General features: G+C 69.3%; 4 protein-coding genes across 5 annotated transcripts; 2 read left to right on the forward strand and 2 right to left on the reverse strand.

Annotated features, from left to right (window-relative positions):
- Window positions 1–351: 351 nt before the first annotated feature.
- On the forward strand, window positions 352–2,522 carry PFDN5 (prefoldin subunit 5). Of its 2 annotated transcripts, none has more exons than XM_086768750.1 (6): window positions 352–472; window positions 1,218–1,320; window positions 1,689–1,720; window positions 1,872–1,946; window positions 2,063–2,168; window positions 2,243–2,522. In XM_086768750.1, the coding sequence occupies exons 1-6, from the start codon at window positions 401–403 to the stop codon at window positions 2,320–2,322; spliced, it is 468 nt and encodes a 155-aa protein (XP_086624876.1). In that variant the 5' UTR covers window positions 352–400; the 3' UTR covers window positions 2,323–2,522. The 2 variants fall into 2 exon arrangements, with proteins under 2 accessions (XP_086624876.1, XP_086624877.1); XM_086768751.1 differs by having other exon boundaries at window positions 374–472; window positions 1,251–1,320.
- A 137-nt stretch (window positions 2,523–2,659) lies between these two features.
- On the reverse strand, window positions 2,660–10,946 carry LOC147597027 (uncharacterized). Its single transcript, XM_086768752.1, has 4 exons — window positions 10,727–10,946; window positions 8,346–8,916; window positions 6,904–6,907; window positions 2,660–3,586 (listed from the first exon to the last, which is right to left on the reverse strand). Exons 1-4 carry the CDS (start codon window positions 10,794–10,796, stop codon window positions 2,984–2,986), a joined length of 1,248 nt encoding a protein of 415 aa, XP_086624878.1. The 5' UTR covers window positions 10,797–10,946; the 3' UTR covers window positions 2,660–2,983.
- Window positions 10,947–12,686: 1,740 nt separating this feature from the next.
- On the forward strand, window positions 12,687–15,256 carry ASB8 (ankyrin repeat and SOCS box containing 8). Its single transcript, XM_086768744.1, has 3 exons — window positions 12,687–13,045; window positions 13,747–13,851; window positions 14,281–15,256. The coding sequence occupies exons 1-3, from the start codon at window positions 12,929–12,931 to the stop codon at window positions 14,911–14,913; spliced, it is 855 nt and encodes a 284-aa protein (XP_086624870.1). The 5' UTR covers window positions 12,687–12,928; the 3' UTR covers window positions 14,914–15,256.
- A 1,177-nt stretch (window positions 15,257–16,433) lies between these two features.
- Window positions 16,434–22,797, reverse strand: PFKM (phosphofructokinase, muscle). The gene is made up of 23 exons (XM_086768702.1): window positions 22,656–22,797; window positions 22,182–22,280; window positions 21,482–21,555; window positions 21,308–21,385; window positions 20,950–21,139; window positions 20,556–20,721; window positions 20,411–20,455; window positions 20,190–20,298; window positions 20,024–20,119; window positions 19,831–19,923; window positions 19,629–19,754; window positions 19,389–19,453; window positions 19,240–19,303; window positions 19,017–19,163; window positions 18,706–18,776; window positions 18,525–18,612; window positions 18,287–18,439; window positions 18,024–18,188; window positions 17,849–17,910; window positions 17,640–17,751; window positions 17,438–17,537; window positions 17,113–17,218; window positions 16,434–16,957 (listed from the first exon to the last, which is right to left on the reverse strand). The coding sequence occupies exons 1-23, from the start codon at window positions 22,780–22,782 to the stop codon at window positions 16,810–16,812; spliced, it is 2,484 nt and encodes an 827-aa protein (XP_086624828.1). The 5' UTR covers window positions 22,783–22,797; the 3' UTR covers window positions 16,434–16,809.
- Between the last annotated feature and the right edge of the window lie 754 nt (window positions 22,798–23,551).

The raw sequence follows: 23,551 nt of genomic DNA on the forward strand, positions 1-23,551 counted from the left end.
CCCCACCCGTCCCCCGGCCTGAAGGCTGGACGTCCCCGTCAGGGAAGGTCTCTGAGGCTCCTGCCCCCCAGCCCTTGCTGCTGTGCCCCCCCACCCCTTGGTTTTTGGGGTTGGGGGGACCCCAGGAGTCCTGGGAAGGTGGCGGAGGGGCTCTGTCCCCATGGGCTGGGCGCCTGGGACAGTGGGGGCGCCTTGCATGCCCCTTCCTTGGGAAGGAGGGCCCTTTTCCCTGGGAAAAGGCGGGGTTGTTGGGGCCCTGCAAGGGGGGGGGCTGCCCCCCGATTTGGGGGGGGGGGGGGCTGTTGCCTCCCCGCCTGGGCGCGCCGCCAGCCGCCAGGGGGCGCTGTCCGGCGGAGCAGCGAGAGGGCGGGCGGAGGGCAGAGCGGCCCCGCGGCCCAAGATGGCGCAGGCGGTGAACGTGGGGGAGCTGACGCTGCCGCAGCTGGAGCTGCTCAAGGGGCAGCTGGACCAGGTGGGGCCGGGCCGGGGGGAGCGTGCGGGGCCGGGCCGGCCCGCCCGGGGCTGTGCGGGGCCGGGCCGTGGGGCTGGGGGATGGTTTATGGCGCCTGACTGGGCTGTGAGGGGCTGAACTGGACCACACTGGACTGGGAGGACTGAGGGGGATGTTCTGGCTTGAGGGGGGACTGGGGAGGGATGTACTGGGCTGGGAAGGATGTGTGAGACCAGGCTGGGGGGGATTTACTGTACCAGACTGGGCTGGGAGGGCTGGGGAGGATTTACTGGGCCACACTGGGCTGGAAGGGGGTGTGTGGGGCCGGACTGGGCTGGGAGAACTCGGGGGAATTTACTGGACCAGACTGGGTTGAGGGGTGATGGACTGGACTGGGATGAGGGGGCACACTGGGCTGGAGAGGGGTGCACTGGGCCAGACTGGCCTGGGAGGATTGAGGGGAATTTACTGGACCACCCTGGACTGGGAAGAGATGCACTGGACCAGACTGGGCAGGGGAGCACGCTGGGCTGGGAGGACTGGGGGGGCACGTGCTGGAGAGACTGGGAGCGACGTGCTGGACCAGACTGGGCCCTGGGGAGCAGCAGGGTAGGAGCTGGGTGGCCGAGGTGGGTGACAAGCCTGGAGCCGGGGGGCGCGGTGCCCAGCGTTGCCGTGTGCGAGGCCGGCTGGGGGTCACCCCCGCCCCTCGGTGGGGCTCCCCCGGCCGGGGGGCGCCCTCCCTGCTGACGGGAGCCCCTGCCAGGAGGTGGAGTTCCTCTCGTCCTCCATCGCCCAGCTCAAGGTGGTGCAGACCAAGTACGTGGAGGCCAAGGACTGCCTGGGCGTGCTCAGCAAGGGCAACCAAGGCGAGTGGGACCCCCAGCCCGGACTGGGGGGCCTCGGCGAGCCCCCGCGGCCGCTACCCCTGCTCCTCGGCCTCACGGGGCCAGGCTGCTCCTGGGATTGGGCTTTCCTCCCCCCACCCCAAATTGTGCTTCCCCCTCCAAAGCTGCGCTCCCCCGCCGAATCGCGCCCTTTCTCCCCCCTGAATCGCATCCCAGGGTGGGATGTGCCCACCCCCCTGCTCTGAGCAAACCAGTTCAGCTCTTCCAGTCCAGCTGCGGCACCCCGTGCTGGGCAGGGAGCCTGGGGTGGGGGGCCCAGGTGTTCCCCCGCCCTGCCCAGAGGTTGAGCTGTGTCCCCCCCTCACCCGTCTCCGCTGGCTTTTCCCCAGGGAAGGACCTGCTGGTGCCGCTGACAAGCTCCGTATCCTTTCCTGCTCCCTGTGCCCCCCGGATTCGCGCCCCTCAGGGCCGCTTGTGCCGAATGGGCGCTGCCGGCGTCACCCCCGGCCTCGGTTCCCAGTTCCCCTGCCCCCCCGCCCCACTCCCCGCTTTCCCTGACAGCCCCCTCCCAGATGTACGTTCCCGGGAAGCTCTCGGACGTCGAGCGCGTCCTGATCGACGTTGGGACCGGCTACTACGTGGAGAAGGTGAGGGGGGCACGTGGGGGATGCTGTCAGGTGTGGGGTGGGGTGGGGGGGCTCGGTGCCTCCCCTGCGCCCCGTGTTTGTGTTGTGGGGACCCCCGCTCACCCCCCCCCCCTCAGTCGGCGGACGACGCCCGTGACTTTTTCAAGCGGAAAATCGATTTCCTGACCAAGCAGATGGAGAAAATCCAGCCGGCGCTGCAAGAGAAGCACGCCATGAAGCAGGGTAAGCGCCGGGGGGGCCCCCCGCACCCCCCCCGGCTTCCCCCCTGACTCCGTGGCCCCCTTCTCTCCCCGCAGCCGTGGTGGAAATGATGAACCAGAAGATCCAGCAGCTCACGGCGCTGGGAGCCGCGCAGGGCGCCGCCACCAAGGCCTAGCCTTCGGCCTCGCAGGCCGCCCCCCCTCATCCTCGCCACAGCGTCGCTGGGACGGGAGTGGAGACCGGAGGGGGCTGTGGGGCGCGGTGCAGCCCCCCCCCCATCCTGGCTCTCCCTGTCCCATTTCTCCAGCCCACCCCCACCTTTTTGTAGTCAGCCCCTCGCTGCTGCAGCGCGGAATAAATGGCAGACCGGGCGAAGTGGGGGTTTGTGGGGGCTCTGCGCATGATTTGGGGGCAGCCTTATCCCGGGAATCCAGCTCTGCGAGGACTCTGGGGCTCCCTGACCCCCCCGTGGGGCGCTTTACCCCCCACCCCAGGAGAGAAAATTATCCACATCCCGCAACCAGAAGAGTTTTATTCCCCAGCCGAGTCCCCGTCCAGCCACGCTGCGCCCCCCGGCGCGGGGGCTGCCCGGTGGCACCCCCCGCCTCCTACCCTCCGCGTGCCCCCCCGCGCTGTGCTGCACCCATTACAGCGCCCAGCCCCCCGCGGGTCGCAGGGGTCTGGCCGGGGTCCCTTGGGGGCCACAGGAAGCGCAGTGGCGGCCGGCGTGGCTCGGCGTCACCCTGTCCCCCTGCCCGCAGCGCAGTCCGTGCGTCCCCCATCTCGGCGTCACCCTGTCCCCCAGCCCGCAGCGCAGTCCGTGCGTCCCCCCGCGCTCAGCGGACGAAGAGGGGCTTGTGGACGCGCTTGTGGCGGTTGAGCGTGGCGCTCTTGGCGAAGCTCTCCCCGCACTCCACGCAGATGAAGGGCTCGTGGCCGTGAGCCTGCGCCCGGTGCCGCTCCAGCTCGGCCCCGTCGCCGCAGCTCTGCCCGCACTCGGGGCAGGCGCAGGCCTGGCCGCGGGCCGCGTGCACGCGCTGGTGCTTCAGCAGGTTGGTGCTCTGCGCGAAGCCGCGCCCGCACTGCCCGCAGCGGTGGGGCCGGGCGCCCGAGTGCGTGCGCTGGTGCTTGATGAGGTTCTTGCTCTGGGTGAAGCTCTTCCCGCACTGCCCGCAGGTGTAGGGCTTCTCCCCGGTGTGGATGCGCTGGTGCTGGATGAGGTTGGAGCTCCAGCTGAAGCTCTTGCCGCAGTCCCCGCAGCGGTAGGGCTTCTCCCCGGTGTGCGTGCGCCGGTGCTGGACCAGGTGGGAGTTCTGGCTGAAGCTTTTGCCGCACTCCCCGCAGGTGCTGGGCCGCTCCCCGGTGTGAGTCCGCTGGTGCCGCAGCAGCTTCGACCAGTGGCTGAAGCTCTTCCCGCACTCGTTGCAGATAAAAGGGCGCTGGCGGCCCCCCCGGTGCCGGCCCCCCACACCCTCCCCTTCCTCTTCCTCGCCGTAGCCCCCCGCCGACGTGGCGGCGCCGGAGCCCGCCTGCCCCCCTCGTTTCTTGGCTTTGGGGGCCAGGGGGCTGTGGGGGATGACGGTTTGGATGATCTCGTGGGGCAGGACCTCGTCCTCGCAGTCGCTCACAATGCCGTCGTCGGCTGTGGAGGGGGGAGAGGTAGGGAGGGGGCTGCCACCCCCCGGGACGCGTTCCCCCCTCCCCAGCCGCCTCGCACCCCCTCCTCACCGATGTAGACCCTCCGCACCATGTCCCCCTCGTCCGAGTCGTGCAGCTCCACCACGCAGGGCTCCTCCTGCTCCATGGGGCCGGCGGGGGGACCCCGGCGTCCTGCGGGACGGGGGGGAGCCCTGAGCTCGCTCACCCCCGTGGGTTCCCCCCACGACTCCCCAGACCCATCCCGAATTCCTCCTGACGATTTGCATCTCGTTTCCTGTTGCGCCACGGCCGGTTCCTGTGCGCTCGGGGCTGCGCCGGCGCGGCCGGGAGCCCAGTTCGGAGCCGTGGGGGTCTAGGGGAGCTGCTGGGGGGGCAGGTCCCTGCGTGCCACCCCGAATATCCCTGCGTGCCACCCCAAATCCCCTTACGCCGCTCCACATCCCTTTGTGCCACCCTGGGGCTCTTTGTGCCCCCCCAAATCCCCTCGTCCCAGCCCAGGTCCCTTCAGGGTGCCCCAAAATCCCCTTGTTCCACCTCAAATCCCTCTGTGCTGCCCCAGAATTCCCTTGGGAAGCCCCAGAATCCCTCTGTGCTGCCCCAGGTCCCTTCATGCCACCCCAAAATCCCGCTGTGCCCCCCCAAATCCCCTCGTCCCAGCCCAGGTCCCTTCAGGGTGCCCCAAAGTCGTACTGTGCCACCCCAAAACCCTCTGTGTGCCCCCAAACCCCTCTGTGCCCCCCCAGGCCCCTCTGGGTCCCCGTCCCCCGGTGTTACCTGGGCTCTGGGGGGTGTCGGGGGGTCCGGCTGCTGCTCCGCACTCGGCCCCTCAGATCTGGGGGGGACACGCACACGGACACGGGTGGTTACAGCCTCGGGGGGGGGCGCTTGTCCCTCCCCCTTATTAGCCCCCCCCCGGAGTGAGGGGGCTGCAAACCCCCCCTCCACCCAGCCCCTGAGCAGCCCGCCCACCATCCCGGGGTGCCCCCCCCCGCTTTGCTCCCTCCCCCCACTCGAGGGTCCTGCGGCACCGTGGGGGCGGGGGGATGCTGGATCCGTGACGGGGGGGGTCCCTGAACCCTCCCGGCGGACGCGGGGCTGGGGAGGAGGGGGGTCCGAGGCCCCGAGCATCCCCGGGAGGGCCCCCCCCCACCGCGCGCCCCGCGCCCCGCGCTCACCGGTCCCGGCGCGGCGCCTCCGCCGCTTCCGCCGCGCGCCCGGCCCGAGGGGGAGGCGGCTCCGCCGGGCCCGGCCCCCGCGGGGGGGGGGGCGATGGAGGGGGCGGCTGAACCGCAGGGAACCCCCGGGGCGGGGGGGGGCGGTCCGCGGGGTGTCCGGAGCCGCCCCAAAATGCCTGCGGCCCCGCCCAAGGGTGTCCGCTGCACCCCAGAAGTGCCTGTGCCCCGTCCCGGGGTGCCTGCTGCACCCCAAAAAATGCTTACAGCCCCCCCAAGGTGCCTGCTGCACCCTAAAAGTGCCTGTGCCCCGTCCCGGGGTGCCTGCTGCACCCCAAAAAATGCTTACAGCCCCCGCAAGGTGCCTGCTGCACCCCAGAAGTGCCTGTGCCCCCTCCTGGGGTGCCTGCTGCACCCCCAAAAATGCTTACAGCCCCCCCAAGGTGCCTGCTGCACCCTAAAAGTGCCTGTGCCCCCTCCTGGGGTGCCTGCTGCACCCCAAAAAATGCTTACAGCCCCCCCCAAGGTGCCTGCTGCACCCTGAAAGTGCCTGTGCCCCCTCCTGGGGTGCCTGCTGCACCCCCAAAAATGCTTGCATCCCAGGGTGCCTGCTGCACCTCAAAAGTGCCTGCATCCCTCTCATAATGCCCACCGCACCCCAAAAGTGTGCCCCTCTCCTGAGGTGCCTGGTGCACCCCCAAAAATGCCTGCATCCCTCCCAGGGTGCCCATTGTCCCCGTGTGCCCTTTCTGGGGTGCCCACTGCACCCCAAAGGTGTCTTCGTCCCCCTCCCCCACAGGCTGCCTGGTGCACCCCAGCATCACCTGTACCCCCCCTCCCAGGGTGGCCCTTGTGCACCCCAAAAGTGCCTAACCCCCACCCAAGGTTCCTGCTGCACCCCAAAAGCGTCTGTACTTCCCTCCTGAGGTGCTGTACCCCCCCAAGATGCTCGTTGCACCCCAAAAGCACCTGCATCCCCCCCCAAGATGCCCGCTGCACCCTTAAGGTGCCTGTAGCCCCCTCCCGGGGTCCCCTAGCAGTGCCTGTGCCCCCCCAAGGTGCTCAGTGTACCCCAAAGTTGCCCCCACCCCCCCAGGGTGCCCTGTGCACCCCGAAAGTGCCCACAGCCCCCCCTTGGGGTGCCCTGGAGGGCACCTGTGGCCTGGGGCACCCCAGAAATGCCTGCACCCCACCACACCCAGCATGCCCCGTGCAGCCCCCAGGTTTCCCAGTACCCCCCCAAAGCTGCCCAGTGCCCCCCAGAGACCCCCCTTCACCCCCCACCCCAGATGCTCAGGGTTTTTTTTTGAGGAGGGGGCGGGGGGGACCCCCTCTTTGGGGTCGAAATGGGGTGCAAAAGCCGAATTTCCAGCCCTGTGCCCTGCGGCGGGGGGAAACTGAGGCACGGCGACCCTCCCCCAGCCCCCCCGTGTGTCCTTTGAACTTAAACTGCCCCCCCCAAAATATTGGGGGAGCATAAGAAAGAGGGGCCGGAGCCACTCCCCGTGTGGGGGGGCAAACGGGGCTGGGGGGGCCGAGGCGAGCCCCCCACCCATGTCTGCGGGGGAAAGGGGTCCCGCAGCATCGCCTTGGGGGGGGGCACAGGCGGATGCAGCCCCCAGCCCCCCACCTTTACACCCCCCCATCCCCTCTCCGTGCCTCAGTTTCCCCTCCCCACCCCATTTCTTTTCGGGGTGGGGGAGCCGCAGCGCCGAGCCCGCGAGGCACAAAGGAAAGCAGGGACCCCCCTCCCCCACCGCCCCCCGCCCCCCACCCGCCACCGCTCCCCGCCTCCCGCCAGCCGCTCCCCCCAGCCCCAACCCAAGATGGAGGGGGGCCCCATTTTTTGGGGGGGGGTCCCCAAGCCAACCCCAAGGACTCCTCGATGTCACCCCACCCCCCGCCACCGCCGGCCTTCCACTCACCTCCCTCCGAGGCCGAAGGCTGGGATGGCGCGATGGGGTCTGGGAAGGGGATGGCGAAAGGGGGGGATTTTTGGGGGGGGTCGGGGTGGGGGTGAAGGATTTGGGGGGTTCGAAGGTTGGCGTGAGCCCCCCGAGCGTGAGGCTGGCGTTCGGGGGAGGCCGGGAACAGGAAGGTCCCAGCGTCATCCCATTCCCCCGGCCCTGCTGCCGCCTCGCCGCGAGCCGGATGCGTTTTTCCGCTCGCCGAGCGAAAACGGGGGCAAAACCTTGGGAAAAAGGGGGGGAATCCCCCCTCCCCAGCCACCGCACCCCCAAAGCGCACAGCGCAGCGATGGGGCCCGGTGGGGAGAACGGGGGGGGGGCTCGGCCCCTCCGCTGACGGAAATCGTGGATGCGGGGTTGGTTTTGTTTTTTTTTTTTTTCCCGCTCCGCTTGGAAAACAACGTTCCCAGGGAGGAGGATTTGGGGGGGGGGTTAGTGAGGCTGGGGGATTTTTGGGGGGGGGATTGTGGGGAAAACAAGCAGCCAGAGCCTCCCTACCCCCCACCCCCCCGGCTTTGTGTAACGGCTCCGGCTCCAACCCCGCGCGTTTCCCCCCCTCCCGGCAAAAAAAAAAAAATGGTTGGAAATTATGCAACGAGGCGCCTTCGTCAGCGGGATGGCGCCCAGCTCGGCCCTGGCCGCGGGCGCTGGGTTTTGGGGTGCTCGCAGCACCCGCTTCTCTGCCCCCTCCCCGCTGAGCGCCCGTAGCCCCTGCGAGGGTCTGGGGGCGCGGGGGTGGGGAGCGCGGGGGGGTCCCCGTCCCTGTCCCTGCCCCGGGGAGGTCGGGCGTCGCGTGCGGGCGCGTGGCGGCGGCCGGCGCGGGAGCTCGTCCCCGCGGGGCACCTGGCGCTGTGGCACCCGGCTTCGCTCCAGCTCCGAGCGGGAAAACGGGGAAAATGAATCCCCTGCCATGGCGGCCCTGGCGTCACCACCGCGGTGTCACCGCCGCCATCGCCACCACCTTGTCCCCTGGGGGGTGACGCCAGCCAGTGTCCCCAAAACCGCACGGCAGGACGGTGCTCAGCAAGCGCCGCTGCTCCGGGACCTTTTATTGATCTCCTTGGCGGACGCGTGCGCCCCAACCCCGCACCCTGCGCCCCCACCCTCCCCGGCTTTTGGGGTGCTCGGGGTGCAGGCGCCAAACCTCGGCACCGCCGCGGGAGCATCCGGCCCTGTTCCCGTTCCCGTTCCCGGCCGCTGCGGTTCCCCAGCCCTCGCCAGGGCGATGCCGGTCCCCCTTGGTGGGGAAGCACCCCGAAAACTGTCCCCATCCTGTTGTCCCCCATGCCGGCGTCCCCCATCCCAGCGTCCCCATCCCCATCCCGGTGTCCCCATCCCGGGGTCCCTATCCCGGAGTCCCCATGCCGGCGTCCCCATCCCAGCGTCCCCATCCCCGTCACGCGGCGTGAAGCTTCTGATGGCGACGGAGCTGGGACTTGTGGCGAAAGCCGTCCCCGCACTCCCCGCAGATGTAGGGCTTCTCGTCGCTGTGGGTGCGGCGGTGGCGGATGAGGTTGGAGCTGACGCTGAAGCGCTTCCCGCACTCGCCGCAGCCGTAGGGTTTCTCGCCGGTGTGGGTGCGCTGGTGCTGGATGAGGGCCGAGCTCTCGCTGAAGCGTTTGCCGCAGGCGCCGCAGGCGTAGGGCTTCTCGCCGGTGTGGATGCGCTGGTGGGTGACCAGGTTGGAGTTTTGGCTGAAGCCCTTGCCGCAGGCGCCGCAGGTGTAGGGCTTCTCGCCGGTGTGGGTGATCTGGTGCCGCGCCAGGTCCGAGCTGCGGCTGAAACCCTTCCCGCACTCGCTGCAGATGGTGGGGCGCAGGCGACCCCCCCGCAACCCCAGCAGCTCCTTCAACGGTCCCGGGCCCCCCGGCTTCGCCGAGGTTTTGGCCGGTCGACGTGCCGGCGTTTTCCGTGGCGGCCTCGCCGGGCGGCCGGGCGGGTCGTGGCCGGAGGCGGGCGGGCTGGGGCGGGCTGCGGGACAGAGGAGAGCTGCGCACCGGCGGGACGGCATGGGGACGGGTGGCACCCAGGGCACGGGGGTGGGCCCCGCGCTGCATCCCCTCTGTGCCCTTCCTGTCCCCTCTGCCCCTTCCCCAGCCCCTCTTCCCCCGCTCCATCCCTTTTCCAGCTTCTCCAGCCCCTCTTCCCCTTCCCCACCCCTTTGCCCCTTCTCCATCCCTCTGTCCCTCTGCCCCTTCCCCTCTCCACTTTGGGGACAGCAGTGACACCCCTGTCCTGCTCCCAAGCCCGGGTTTAACTCCCGGCTCAGTCTCCGCTGTGTCCCCCCCAAATCCGCCCCGTCCCACCCCGGGGACAAGTCTCCGGGTTCAGGGTTCACGACGCACGGGGCAGGCCCGCAGCAGGGGACAGGGACAGCGTGTCCCCGGGGAGGGACAGCGTGTGGGTGGCACCACCGAGGGGACCCCAGAGCCCAAATTCTGTCTGCAGACCAGGGCTGGATTTGGGGTACGAGGAAACCTCGTGGTGTGGGATCAGGGCACCCTGCACCCCAAGTTCGGGGTATTCTTGTACCCCAGGATCGGGACATCCCCAGGCCATGGGATCAGAGCACCCCTGCACCCCAGATTGGGGCATCCCCATGGTGTGGGATCAGGGCACCCTGCACCCCAAGATTGGGGCATTCTTGTACCCCAGGATCAGGGCATCCCCACACCTTGGGATCTGGGCACCCCTGCACCCCGAGATCAGAGCATCTCCATCCATGGGACTGGGACATCCCCAGGCTTTGGGATCAGAGCACCCCTGCACCCCAGGATTGGGGCATCCCTGCACCCCAGGATTAAGGTGTCCCCAGGCCACAGCATTGGGCCATCCTTGCACCCCCAAATCAGGGCACTCCCATGTTGTGGGATCAGGACATCCCTGCACCCCCAGATCAGGGTATCCCAGTGCCACAGAAATGGGGTACCCCTGCACCCTGGGACTGGAACATACCTGTGCCACAGGAATGGGACATCCCTGAACCCCCAAATCGGGGCACGCGTGCACCGTGCAATTGGGACATTCCTGCACCCCAGGATTGGGGCATCCCCATGACATCCGATCAGAACATCCCTGCACCCCCAAATCAGAGTATTCCAATGCCACAGGAATGGGGTACCCCTGCACCCTGAGACTGGAACATACCTGTGCCACAGGAACGGGACACCTCTGAACCCCCAAATTGGGGCACCCCCAGACCGTGCAATCAGGACATGCCCGCACCCCGGGACTGGAGCACCCCCGTGCCGTGGGGTCAGGACACCCCCATGCCCGGGGATCGGGGTATCCCTGTGCCGGGGTGTCCCCACTGCGAGGGACTGGAGCACCCCCGCACCCCGGGATCGCGGTATCCCCACGCCATAGGACCAGGGCACCTGCACCCCGGGACCGGAGCGTCCCCTCCCTGTGGGATCAAGGGAGGGGCGCACCCCCGTACCTGGGGATCGGGGCACCCCAGCGCCATAGCAATAGGACCCCCTGCACCCCAGGAGGGGTGTACCCCCGTGCTGCGGGATCGGGGCACCCCCACACCACGGGCATGGGACACCCACACCCTTGGGGACCACGGGCCCCACAGCCCCCAGGATTTGGGGATCCCCACGCCACGGGGTCGAGGTATCCCCACATTGCTGGGTTGGGGCTGGTCCGTGGGGGACCCCCGAAAAGGACCCACCACCCCGCTCCCCACACGGGGGACACCCCACATGGGGACACCCCGCACGGGGACACCCCGGCCGAGCCCCTCACCATGGCTGGGCGCCGTTTTGGGGGGGCTCACCTGCAGAGGTCCCCTCCGGCAGCTCGCCGTCCCGGGGGTCCCGGGGGGACGCTTCCCCCTCCGTGTCCATCGCCGCCGTCCCAGCGCGCTCAGATGGGGGGACCCTGCGCAGGGAGGGGGAAAGGAGCAGGCAGAGAGGGGGTGACACGGGAGCACCCCGGGGGGGTCCCGGCTGCACCCCAAGGCGGGTCCCGAACCCCTCCCTGCCTCAGTTTCCCCTCCTGATGCTGGGGGGGGGGGCACCAAGGCCGCGGGTTGAGGCTTGAAGCATCCCCCTCCCCATCCCGACAGCGTCCCCCCCCCGTGTTCCCCCGCCATGGAGGAACCCCCCAAGATGGGGAGGGGGGCTGTGCTCCCCCCGGCTCAGCCCCCAGCATCGCCGCCATCTCGAGGGGCACCGCGAAGGGGAAAAGGGGGGGGGGGGGGGGGCGGGGGGTGCCCCGTCATTTTTGAAGGGGGGGTCCCGGCCCCGACTCACCGCTGCGGCCGGCCTGGCCGGGGGTCCCGGGGGGCTCAGGGGGGCGTCGGCGGGGAGCGAGGGGCGGCAGCGGGCGCGGGGAGCGGGGAGGCCGCGGGCGGAAGAGGCCTCGCTGCGCGGCCGCCCTCGCCGCCCGCCGCTGCCGCCTGGCGCAGCCCTGGGCCGGGGCTGCGGCCCCGCACCCCCCGCTTGCTCCCCCCGCAACCCCGCCGTGGGGAGCAGACCCCCCCCCCGTGGGGGGTACGGCCAAGGGGTTTGGGGGGGGGGAGCCGCCATCACGGGCCTGGGCTTGGCAGCGGGACGGGCCTGGGGGGGATTTTGGGGTGTCCCCCCTGCCCTGCTGTGTCTGGGGGGATTTGGGGTGTCCCCCCCGCGCCGGTGTGTCCGGGGGGACGGGGCCCTTCTGGGAGTCTGGCTGGCGCTGGGGGTTTGTGGCTGGGGGGGCGGAGGGGTCTTTTCCCCCCCCCCATCCTAGCTGGCACCAGATGTTGGCAGCTGGGGGGGAACGTGGGGGGGAACACACCCAGAACACCCCACAGGGTGCTCACAGCTGGAGGGGGGGGACAGGACAAAACGGGGGTGTCAGTGCCCCCCTCAGCACCCCAATTCAGCATCTGCATGGGGGGGGCGCTGGGCTGAGAGTCGGGGTCCGCCCGTCCCCCCAAACCCTCCCACCAGATGTTGGCAGCTGGATGGAGCCACGGGGGGGGGACAGGAGGAAGATGGGGGCACCCAGTGCCCCCCCGGGCAGGAGGGACCCCCAGCTCCCCCCCGCTCCCCGCTCAGCTCTGTGGTTTTAACCCTTCCCGCGCCGAGCGAGGGTGCGGCCGGCGGCTGGCGGCGGCGGGGAGCCAGCGGCCGGACTGGGAGTCACTGGTTTGAACTGGTGGCGGCGCGAGCCGGCAGTCTGCCCTCGGGGGGGGCACGGGGCGGGGTGCTTGTCCCCAGGGGACAGGGCTGGGGTGCCGGCCGGCCGCCGGGGACAGCCCGCTGCGGCGGCTGAGGCCGGAGCACTCATCACACCCGGCACCGGCCCTGCCCCGGCAGCGGGGCGAACGCCGCAGGCCCGTCCCCGCGGTGACGCCCCGGGGGCACCCAGCGCCAGGACACCCCGGGGGCACCAGCGCCGGCTCCTGGGGGTGCGCCGGGCCCGTTGCCATGGCAACGCCGGGTTTGGGGGTTTGTGTCTGGCGTTTTTTGTTTTCTCCCCCTCCTCCCCCGGTTGGAGCCACCGGAAGCCAGCGGAAGCGCAAGGAGACGGCGGATTGGTGGAGACGCGTGGAAGGGCGGGGCTTGTGGGCGAGAGCGGCTGACGATTGGAAGAGAGCGAAGAGAGAGGGCGGGACCTATGAAGGCGGGGGCGGAAAAACCGACGGGAGGGCGGAGCCTCGGAGGACGCGGGGAGCCGGATTGGCGGAGCGGTGGGCGGGGAAGGGGCCGTGGTCTTCCCCGCGCATGCGCCGCTGCGCGTTGCCATCACTTCCGGGTGGCGGCGGTCTCCGCCTCCCGCCGGGCCTGGAGCGGCGGGGCTGGGACCGGACCCCGCACCCCAGGACCGTTCCCCCCCCCCCCCCTCGCTTCGGGACCCCCCGCTCCTCCCCGCGGCGCTCGGTGCGGCCCGCGCAGCTCTTCCCGCCCCCACCGCTCCTTGCCGCGCCGGGGGCCCGGCGGGGCCTGGCCCGGCCCGGCGGCGCGGGGCATGCGGGGGCCGGCCGGCCCGCACGATGTGGTACATCATGCAGAGCATCCAGAGCAAGTACTCGCTGTCGGAGCGGCTCATCCGCACCATCGCCGCCATCCGCTCCTTCCCGCGGGACAACGTGGAGGATCTCATCGGCAGGGTGAGGGCCGGCCCGGCCCGGCCCCAGGGACGCGGGGCTCCGCGGGGCAGCGGGCCGTGCTGCGGGCGTCGCTCCCCGCCGCGGGGACCCCCGTGGGGGTGGGGGTCTGCGGCTGCGCCCGCCCGTGGCCCCGCGCAGGGGGAGGCCGGGGGCTTCACCTCCGCCCGGGGCACTCTTGCGGGGCGGCGGAGAGCCCTGGCTGGCCCGGCGGATCCGGGCAGCTGCTGGGCAGTTTCGGGCGGGGAGGGCTCCGCTGAACCCCCCCGCAGCCGCCCTCTCAAAGCCGGGGAGCGCCCGGGTCCAGCCCGGGGCCGCGTCCCGCCCGGGTCCAGCCCCAGCCCCGCGTCCCGGAGCTGAGAGCCGGCAGGCAGGCGGCGAACTTCTGCTCGGGTTGTGCCAGGCGTCTGCGGCACCCGGGTTTCTTCAGGCGCCGTGTAGTGACGATGGCTTAATTAAAATCAAGGCTGGCAGCGGGGCCGCGGGCTTTCGAGAGCTTCTGCGCGGCGGGGAGCTCTGCAACCGCAGCGCCCGGCCTGAAGACAAACCCCAGGGCTTGCGCAGCAGCGTTACGCCGGAGATCTGTTAACAAACCTTTTCTAACGACGCAAATCAGGGCGCATCACCGCGGGCTCGAGGGTGGGAGAGGGCCGGGAACGGGCGGGTTCGCTAATCCCGGCGGCGGTTTCCTGTTCTTCTCGCAGGGCGCCGACGTGAACTGCATGCACGGCACCCTGAAACCGCTGCACTGCGCCTGTATGGTGGCTGACGCCGACTGCGTCGAGCTGCTGCTGCAGAAGGGAGCGGAGGTAAAGGCTTTTCTAAAACAAAGCCGCCTTCAAAACGCCGCGGTGCCTTCGAAAGGGGGCCAGGAGGGCGGGTCGTGGCGGCGCGTGCGGAGAAACAGCTGAGAGTTGAGCCCGTGGGCTTAAGCCGTGCCGGTTTCTTGTCCCAGTAGGGAGCAAAATGTTTGTTTCTGAGATTTTGGGCGTCCAAGGAGGAAGGGGGGTTTTGCAGTGGAAGCCTGAAGGGAGAGCGGAAACCTTTAAATTGTCGGATTTTTGGCACTTCCCTTCTGGCCGCCGGCAGGTCGTACCCCCGCTCCCTGCCTCGTTTTCCCCTCTGCGAAATTTGGGGTGGGGAAACGATTTCGCACGGTGCCGGCGGAGCTTCCCCTGACGCCGACGGGAGCTGGGCTGCCTCAGTGACCCCCAAGTCCCTTCCCTCCCCTTCTCCAGGTCAACGCCCTGGATGGCTACAACCGAACAGCCCTCCACTACGCGGCGGAAAAGGACGAAACCTGCGTGGAAATCCTGCTGGAGTACGGGGCCAACCCCAACGCCCTGGACGGCAACAAGGACACCCCGCTGCACTGGGCCGCCTTCAAGAACAACGCCGAGTGCGTGCGGTCGCTGCTGGAGAACGGCGCCCTGGTGAACGCGCGCGATTACAACAACGACACGCCGCTCAGCTGGGCGGCCATGAAGGGGAACCTGGAGAGCGTCAGCGTCCTGCTCGACTTCGGGGCGGAGGTTCGGGTGGTGAATTTGAAAGGTCAGACCCCCATCTCGCGGTTGGTGGCGCTGCTGGTGCGGGGATTGGGGACGGAGCGCGAGGATTCCTGCTTCGATCTTCTCCACCGAGCCATCGGACATTTTGAGCTGAGAAAAAACGGCAGCATGCCCTGGGAGGTGACGAGGGATCAGCAGCTCTGCCAAAAGCTCACCCTGCTCTGCTCGGCGCCCGGCACCCTGCAGACGCTGTCGCGTTACGCCGTTCGCCGCAGCCTGGGCGTGCGGTTCCTGCCGGAGGCGGTGAAGCAGCTGCCCTTGCCCACCTGCCTGAAGGAGTACGTGCTGCTCCTCAGCTGAGCGAAAGACGAGGCGCCGGAGCTCCTCCGTGCCGACGTTGCGCTCCCTCCGTCACCGCTTCCTCGTGGCAGCGCCGGGAATGGGGCTGACCGCTTGGTTTGGGACTCGCGGGTGCCGAATTCCGCTCCCCGCTCGCCGTCTCGGGTTTCCTCCTGCTCTGCTCTTCCGCCCGAGCCGGCGCAGGGCGGCGGGATCCACCGGCGCCGCTCGCGGTCAGCCTCCCGTCGTCTCTCGGCCCGCGGCGCCCTCTCGGCGGCTCCTCCCACGCGCTCTCCCCTCGACTTTGGCCTTGTGAGATGAGCAGTCCCCTTTAATGGCAGATTATATCCCAGCTGTTGGAGTAGCCTGGTTTTTTTTCTCTTTTTCTTTCTTTGTTTTTTTTTTTGTGTGTTGGGGCAGACCTTGGGGAAAGGAAGGCTTTCTGGGTGCGGGGAGAGCGGGAGAGCCCTCCTTCTGTGAGAGACGTGAGGCAGGAAGTCAGAAGAGGGTGGCGGTGGCCCCGGAGGAGTCCTGCGGGGCGTCCGGTGGAAAAGCCCGCCTCGAGCGCGCGCGGCGAGCCCAAACGTCGTGTCGCCGCCGCGGGGCAGGGCTTGGGTGGCCGCGGCTCCCGGTGCTTCGGGCAGACGGGGGCGTCCCTTCCACGCCTGGAAGCGTGTTTTCCCTACTTATCTCCGAGTTTTTAAGGTGCAGAGGTTTCCCTCCCCTTTGCCGCGCCATAACCCGCCCGAGCTCTCCCTTAGCTCTGCTTTTGCGCCTACAGCTCGCTGGCTTGTTGCGAGCTTTATTCGTCTGTGTGTGCAGAGAGATTTTGGGAGGGGGACGCGCTCCCAGCGCACCCCTGCGGGCGTTGCCCGTCCCGTGTTCGGCACGGCTCGCTCCCAGCGGCAGCGGCGTCCCCACGCACACCGTCACGCGTTCACGGATGTAAACGGCTCGCTCGCGGCCGGGGTCAGTGAGGGGGCGCGGGGGCTCAGCCTCGCGCTTTCGGGGTCTTCCCTGGACGGGGAGGGTGCGTCAGGGTGAGGTTTGGGGGTGCTGCCGCTGGTGGTTTCAGTCCGGTGCTTGGTTTTGGCACGGCGTACGGCCCGCGTCGCGCCGCTGAGGTCCGTAACGTCACCCCGCCCGCGGGGACGCCTCCTCGGACCCTCGCGCTGGTGAGCTCCGCGTGGGTTCTGCCTCCGGCCGCAGCCCGGCCCCCCCGCTCCCCCTCGCTCCTGCCGGCCCGCTGCTGCGCCTCCGCCCTTCTCTGGGCTGTTTTGGGGATCTCGGCGATGCACCGAGCTGCGCCGTGCTCTGCGCGCGCGCTCCTCGTCCCGCGAGAGCTGCCCCGTGCTCTGGAAGGCGAAGTCAGGCGCGTGACCTTTGACAATTGCTTTGTGGGAGAACCTTGGGGGGGGAAATGAGCCGATGGATGTTGTGCCCCTCCGCGTTGGGCTGGGAACGAAGCCGCCGCGGCCAGGGGCGCGCGCGGCGGGGGCCGTGTTTGCCGTCCCCGAGGCGTGGGCGCCGGAGGGTCGGAGTACCATGCGTCTGCCGCCACGAGCGAGCGGTGAGTTTATTGAAGCGTCTCAATTCTGAATTTTTAGCGCTAAAGCGGTGCCCTAGGCACTCTGCCCGCACCGCTTGCTCTCAGCATCGCAACGTCCCGCCGCGACGCGTGGGGGACCGCTTTTCTCTTTAAAAAGCCCGGAAAACACCTAAACCAACCCAAAATTTACCCCGAGGAAACCCTCCGCTTCGGGAGAACTCTTTTGTGGAGGCGGCAGGTGCCCTCGGGGGGCGGAGCGCTGCCCGGCTCCCCCGGGGGGTGCGAGCTACAGCGGGGGGCAGCGCTGCTTTCGGAGGTTCCCCGGCTGCGCTCCGGGGCGGGGGGACGCCGTGCCGGGCGGTGGCCTCTTAGATGTTGGACTCGAAGGAGATCCTCTTGCGCGTGATGTGCTCCAGGTGGGCTTTCTCCGAGGTGTCCAGCTCGATGTTGTACTTGGCCAGGATTTTGAGGATGGGGCGAAGCTTCAGCCACCACTGCTCCTTCGGGATGCGGTGCCTGGGTGGGAGAAAGAAGGCGGCGCCATGATCCTGGCTGGAAGCAGCGCTGCGCCGCCCGGGGAAGCCTTCCCAGCCTGTGTTTATCCTTCCCGGGGCACGGTCTCGGGGCCGGGGGGGTGGTTTAAACAAAAAAAAAAAGGGGGGGGCGCCTACTCGAAGTCCGTCTGCTCCTTGAGCTCGGTGATGGGCTGGAAGACGAGGCTGCGCTTGCGCATGCCCAGCAGGCAAGCCGAGTCGGCCGTGTTGGCGAAGATGCGACCTGCGAGGGGAGGCGGGGGGGGGCTCAGGGGTTTGGACCCCCCCCGAGGGGAGAGCACCCCCCCAAAATCTGCAGGGGAGCCGCGAGCCCTTTGCGTTGAGGTATCAGAGCACGTGTGCGCATTTGGGGGTTGTTTTCGGCGCTCCTGGCCCTGCGGCTGCGGGGAAGGGTGGGGGGCTGTGGGAAGAAGGCCGAGAAACCCCCCGGGGCGGCACCCACCGTGCCGGGAGCACTCCTTGATCTTCCCGGTGATCCAGGCCACCGCCTTGGCGCCCATTTTGGTGCCGAAGTTCCTGTCGAAGGGAGTCGGGGTGCCGCCCTGCGACCGGAGTGAACGGGGGCGGGGGGTAAAGCCTCGGGCGAGGGTCTCCCAACCCCGGGGTGGGGGCTGCCTTGCCGTTGCCCGGGGAGGGGTCCGCACCTGCTGCATGTGCCCCAGGACGTTTTTTCGGCAGTCGAAGATGCCCTTCCCTTCCTCCGAGTAGAGGTTGTAGATGAAGTCGGTGGTGTAGTTCTCGTTGCACCGCTCGTTCCTGCCCCGGGGGAAGGGAGGTGGGAGGTGACACGAGCGCAGCAGGGCTCAGCCGCCCCCCTCATCCCACCCCACCCCACCCCACCCCAGGGACGTGCCTGAGGACCAGCCCCCTCTTCACCGTCGTCTTCATCTTCTCAGTTAAATGCTCCACGTTGATCTACGTGGGACACGAAAACGGGCGCCGGGGGGCTCGGAAGCGGGGAATAAAGGCGGCCCCCGGGGCCGCGGCGATGCGGGGGGACGCGGGGTGCGGGGCAGGGGGTCCCCAACCTGCAGGTCGCGGATGTTGAAGTGCTCCTCGTAGATGTAGGCGGCGTCGGCGCCGGCCGCCAGCCCCGCCATGGTGGCCAGGTAGCCGCAGAAGCCGCCCATGGTCTCGATGATGAAGACGCGGCGCTTGGTCCCGGCCGCCGACTGCTTGATGCGGTCGCAGGTCTGCGGGGGCGGGAGAATTGGGGTGCAAAACGGGGATTTAGGCGAACGGGCGTTGCCGCGATGAAACGGGGAGGGGGCCGAGGGGCGCGGGGCCGCACCGTGGTGATGGTGTTGAGCGCGGTGTCGGCGCCGATGCTGAAGTCGGAGCCGGGGACGTTGTTGGAGACGGTGGCGGGGATGATGCAGAGCGGGATGCAGAGCTCCTCGAACCGGGCCCTCCCCTCCATCAGCTCCAGGCTGCCTGTGAAAGCCTGCGCGCGGCGCGGGGTCGGCGCGGGCGCGGTGCCGGCGCGGTGCCCGCGGCTCCCTGCCGCCGCCGCCGCTTTGCCCGCTCACCTCGAAGCCGCCGATGATGATCAGCCCGTGGATGCCGAAGTTGCTGATGGTGGCGCTGATTTCCTCAAAGTATTTCTTGGGCAAGGTCCTGGGACGGGGAGACCCCCCCGGCTGAGCGCGCCCGGGGCTGGGGGGGCTCGACCTGCGCACCCCCCCGCGGGATTCTACCCCGTAGCGTTACCTCTTCGTGCCCAGTTTGGACCCTCCCAACCCAGTCCAGCCGCCGACCCTGTCCCAGCTGATCTCTTCCACCTGAGGGGGAAAGCAGGGAGTTAGGGGGCGGGACGGGAGAAGGGTTTTTGGGGTGCAGCGGCCGTGTTGGAGCAATACTGGGGTCACCCAGCGCCCCCCGGGCCGGGGGATGACGGCGAGACGAGCCGCGGCGGGGCCAGGGTGAGGAAGGGGGATCCCCGTTCCTTACGGGGCCACGGCTGCTGCTTTTTGGGGGCCGTGCCCCACCCCGTGCACCCCGTTTTCCCCCGGGGATCGCACCTTCCCGTAGGCCAGCCCTTCGAAACCGTCGTGCACCGCCAGCATGCGGTGCCCGTGGATGAGGCCGATCCGCACCGTTGACCTGACGGCCGCGTTCATGCCGGCGGCCGGGGCGCCCACGTTGAGCACGGCCAGCGTGTAGCCGCTCTGCGGGGACCAAGGAGGCGGTGTTGGGGGGCTGTGGGGCTCGGGGGGTCCCCTCGCCCCCTCCTCGCTGCCGTACCTTGGTGGAGGGGGGCCGGATGTGTGCCAGCAGCTTGTAGACGTTCCAGTTGTTCTGGAAACTCCTGGCAATGGGGAGAAGGTGGGTGTGGGACCCCCGTGGCGGCTGCAGCCCCGCGTCCCCGCCGGGGCCGTGGCGCGGACGCTCACCGGCCCCTCAGCTTCAGGGCGTCGTCGAAGCGCCCCTCGTTCATCGCCGTCGTCACGTCTTTGGTCTGCGGGGAGCAAAGGGGGGCGGGTTGGCCTCGCGCCGCGCGGCTCCGCGTCGCGCTCGCCGGCTTGGCGCCGCGCCGGCCGGGTTCGCTTTACATCGGACGCGTTCGCGTGGCGCCGCTCTGCGGGCAGCCCCGGGGAGCTCCTGGGGGTCCCGTCCTGCCCCCCCCCACTCACCACCTGGACGCACTCCATCAGGGGCAGGCGCACGGCCTGGTTGCCCGAGAGGCTGACGACGCAGGCGGGGGTGTCGGGGGTCCCCTCCAGCAGAGCCATGACGGCTTCGACGCCCATGCGGCTGCCCTGCGGGGACGGACGCGGACGTTACCCCCCCGGACCCCCCTCTCCCCCCGGGCCGGGGCGGGAGGGAGCCGCCTACCAGGATGCGGTCGAAGGCGGAGGGCGTCCCGCCGCGCTGCACGTGGCCCAGGATGGTGACCCGCGTGTCGTAGCCCAGGCGCTTCACCACCAGCTGCGAGACAGGGACGCACCTGGATGCGGCCCCGCTGCGGGGGCCGGGAAAGGGCTGGGGGGGGACAACCCAAAACCCGGGGATCCCCCTCCCCACTCACGGTTTTGATGTCGTCGGAGGTGATGGCCTTGCCGTGCTTGTCGATGGCGCCCTCGGCCACGATGATGATGTTCAGCCTCGAGCCGCCCACGCGAGTCTGGACGGGGAGTCGGGGGTGACGACGGGGACGGAGAGGGGCGCGAGGCGCCCGCCGGAGCCCGCCCTACCTCCGTCAGCCTCCGGCACAGGTGGTCTTCCCAGTCGTCCTCGGGAGGGGACTCGGGGATGAAGACCCAGTCGGCGCCGCAGGCCAGGGCGGTGATGAGCGCCAGGTAGCTGGAAGCGGGGAAAAAAGAGGAAAAAACCGAGGCCGGTTAGGGTTTTTGGGGTTTTTTTTCCCACTTTCTGTACCGGGAGCCGGAGGCGGGTGGCGGCGCGGGGAACGCACCCGCAGTGGCGCCCCATCACTTCCAGCACGAAGGTCCGTTGGTGGCTGCGGGAGACAGGAGTTTCACCCCCACGGCAGGGCGGAGCGGGGCGCGGACAGCTGGGCTCCCCCCGGCGCCGGGCGACGCGGGGGGCGGCCCCGTCACCTCTGGGCCGTGGTGGTGATGGCGTCCACGATCTCCATGATGCGGTGCAGCGCCGAGTCGGTGCCGATGGTCATGTCGGTGCCGCAGAAGTCGTTGTCGATGGAGCCCACCATGCCCACGATGTTCAGGTAGCTGGATTTCTTCGCCTCCTCCACCGTGATCCCCCCTGCCGCAGGGCGGGACACCCCCTTTGCCCTCTGCGTCCCCCCCAAAACGTCCCCTTCGGGGCCGGACACCGGCACGAACCTCCGACGTGAGGAAAAACCCCGCCTTTTTTTGTACGACCCCCTCTGATTTTGGTGCGAAACCCCCTGCTTTTGGTACAAACCCCATTTTTGCTTTTCACGCCGCAGATGACATCTGGGGGGTGCCGGGGGGGTGCACACGCACGTACCCACTTTGACCAGTTCGGCCAGGAGGCTGCTCCACTCGGCCCGGAAGGTGTCAGCGCCGGTGAGGCTGCCGTCGCCGCCGATGACGCAGAGATTGGTGATGCCGCGTTTCACCAGGTTGCGGGCGGCTTTCAGGCGTCCCTCGCGCGTCCGAAAGTCCTGGCAGCGGGCGCTGCCGATGACCGTGCCCCCCTGCGGGACCCCCAGCGCCCTCCTGTCCGTCTGTCCCTCTCCCCCCCCATCCCAGCTCCAGTTTCGGGTTATTTTCGGGCTTGACCCCGGTGCCGTGGCGTAGGGTTACACCGCGTCCGCCCTCGCGCCGTCGGTGCGGCGAGCTGGCCGGGCTCAGCCGCCGCTCACCAGCTGCAGCATCATGGAGACGCTCTCCCACGTGGCCTCCTTGATGTTGTCCCCACCGTCCACCAGCCCCTGGTAGCCCTGGAATTGGGGTGGGGGGGACACAACCTGATGTTGAAACGACCCCCTCGCAAGGTCGGGGGGGGGCTGGGAACGCTGGGGGGTGCCGGCACCGACCTCGTGCACGAAGTAGACCTTGGCGCCGGTGTAGATGCCCACGCGCACCACGGCGCGGACGGCCGCGTTCATGCCTGGGGGAGGAGGAGAGGGTCACCCCAGGGACCCCCCCGGGACCCCCCAAAGCCGCCGTTTCCCCCGCAGCGCCGGGCTGGCCCCCCCCAAACCCCCCCCCCCCCCCCCCCCCCGCAGCTGCCCGGGTTATTTTTGCTCCGGTGACATTTAGCGGCGGCGCGGTCCCGCCGCGTGACACCGGGGGGGCTGGGGGGGGGAAGCCGAGAGGAGACCCCCGCGGGCTGGATGAGACCCCCTCCCCCCGCCTCCCAGCTGGGGTGCCCCCCGTCCCCGGGGCCACCGGGGATGAGATTTGGGCTGAATCTCTGCGGTTTTGGGCAACCTCAGTGCTTCTGTGGCATTGGCTTTGTGCCGCCGTCCCTGTAACCCCCCAAATTTTGGCATGGGGCACGTGCACCCAGACCCCCCCGCACCCCAAAACTCCCCTTATCTCTACCCCACGGCTTCCTCACCCCACCGCCCCCCAAGGTCACCCTCCAACCGCAACTGGGAGCAAACCAGTCCAGCAGCTCAGCCGCCCGCAGGGTCTGGCCGCCAAAGTCCTGTTTTCCCCTGGTTTTTCCCCAAAATGGGGCTCGACCCTCCCCCAGCTGCCAGCTTTGGGGGTCACCGGGGTGTCCCTTACCCTGGGCGTCCCCCCCGGAGGTGAGGACGGCGATGGCTTTGCCGGCACCCAGGCTCTCGCCGTGCCCGTCCGCCGTCGGCATCTGCTCCATCTTCTTGGCTGGAAAAAGAGGAAAATCGGGAAAAATTAAAAAAAAAAAAAAGTGGGGAGGGCGGTGAGGTGCCCCCGGTCCCGCTGGCACCCGCAGACTGGCACCCGCCGCCCCGCCGGCCCCTAAATGGGCCCCGGAGGGAGGGACGGCCCCGCGGGGGGGGGGCGGGGGGTGTCCCCTCCCCAGCACGGTGGGGGCATGGGGGGGACGCTCATACTGGTGCCAGTCTGCCCTCCTTACTGGTGCCAGTCTGCCCTTACTGGTTCCAGCCCGTATTCCCTGCTGGTTCCAGTCTGTGCTCTGGCCTGCTCTCCTTACTGGTATCAGCCTGTCCTCTTACTGGTCCCAGTCCGCCCTCCCCGCTGGTCCCGGCGGGCACTGACCTGGCCGGTGCCCCCTCCTCGGGGCGGGGGGGAGGAAGGTGAGGAAGAGGAGGACGGCGGCGAGGGAGAGCGCGGCCGAGAGCAGGAGGCGGGAGGCCTCGGGGGACAGCTCGGGGACGGCCACCATCGCCCGCGCGGCACCGCCGCCGGAGCCGCTGTCACCCCAGCGGCCGTGACGGGATCGGCCGTGGCGGGATGGGCTGCGACGGGATCGGCTGTGACGGATCGGCTGTGACGGATCGGCTGTAACGGGATTGGCTGTAACGGATCGGCTGTAACGGATCGGCTGTGACGGATCGGCTGTAACGGGATCGGCTGTAACGGATCGGCTGTAACGGGATTGGCTGTAACGGATCGGCTGTGACGGATCGGCTGTGACGGGATCGGCTGTAACGGGATTGGCTGTAACGGATCGGCTGTGACGGATCGGCTGTGACGGATCGGCTGTAACGGGATCGGCTGTAACGGATCGGCTGTGACGGATCGGCTGTAACGGGATCGGCTGTAACGGGATTGGCTGTAACGGATCGGCTGTAACGGGATTGGCCGTGACGGATCGGCTGTAACGGATCGGCTGTAACGGGATCGGCCGTGACGGGATCGGCTGTAACGGGATTGGCCGTGACGGGATTGGCCGTAATGGAATCGGCTGTGATGGGATCGGCTGTGACGGGATCAGCTGTAACAGGATCGGCTGTAACGGGATCGGCTGTAGGGACCAGCTGTAACGGGACAGGCTGTAGCGGGATCGGCTGTGACAGGATCGGCCGTGACGGGATTGGGATTGACAGTAATGCGATCGGTCATAATGGGACCAGCCGTAATGGGATCGGCTGTAACGGGATCGGCTGTAGGGGTCAGCCGTAATGGGACGGGCTGTAGCGGGACAGGCTGTA

This window comes from Chlamydotis macqueenii, chromosome 29 (assembly GCF_036417535.1).
Source record: "Chlamydotis macqueenii isolate bChlMac1 chromosome 29, bChlMac1.mat, whole genome shotgun sequence".
In the NCBI taxonomy this organism is placed as follows: Eukaryota; Metazoa; Chordata; class Aves; order Otidiformes; family Otididae; genus Chlamydotis; species Chlamydotis macqueenii.

Coding starts and splice junctions, on each gene's coding strand:
- PFDN5 (XM_086768750.1), top strand. CDS start 401: ATGGCGCAGGCGGTGAACGTGGGGGAGCTGACGCTGCCGCAGCTGGAG. Junction 1,721..1,871: donor TGGTGCCGCTGACAAGCTCC/GTATCCTTTCCT, acceptor GCCCCCTCCCAG/ATGTACGTTCCCGGGAAGCT. Junction 2,169..2,242: donor GAAGCACGCCATGAAGCAGG/GTAAGCGCCGGG, acceptor CTCTCCCCGCAG/CCGTGGTGGAAATGATGAAC.
- LOC147597027 (XM_086768752.1), bottom strand. CDS start 10,796: ATGGACACGGAGGGGGAAGCGTCCCCCCGGGACCCCCGGGACGGCGAG. Junction 8,917..10,726: donor GCCGGAGGGGACCTCTGCAG/GTGAGCCCCCCC, acceptor TCTGTCCCGCAG/CCCGCCCCAGCCCGCCCGCC.
- ASB8 (XM_086768744.1), top strand. CDS start 12,929: ATGTGGTACATCATGCAGAGCATCCAGAGCAAGTACTCGCTGTCGGAG. Junction 13,046..13,746: donor TGGAGGATCTCATCGGCAGG/GTGAGGGCCGGC, acceptor TTCTTCTCGCAG/GGCGCCGACGTGAACTGCAT. Junction 13,852..14,280: donor TGCTGCAGAAGGGAGCGGAG/GTAAAGGCTTTT, acceptor CCCCTTCTCCAG/GTCAACGCCCTGGATGGCTA.
- PFKM (XM_086768702.1), bottom strand. CDS start 22,782: ATGGTGGCCGTCCCCGAGCTGTCCCCCGAGGCCTCCCGCCTCCTGCTC. Junction 19,924..20,023: donor CCTCCGACGACATCAAAACC/GTGAGTGGGGAG, acceptor CCTGTCTCGCAG/CTGGTGGTGAAGCGCCTGGG. Junction 18,613..18,705: donor TCCAAACTGGGCACGAAGAG/GTAACGCTACGG, acceptor TCCCCGTCCCAG/GACCTTGCCCAAGAAATACT.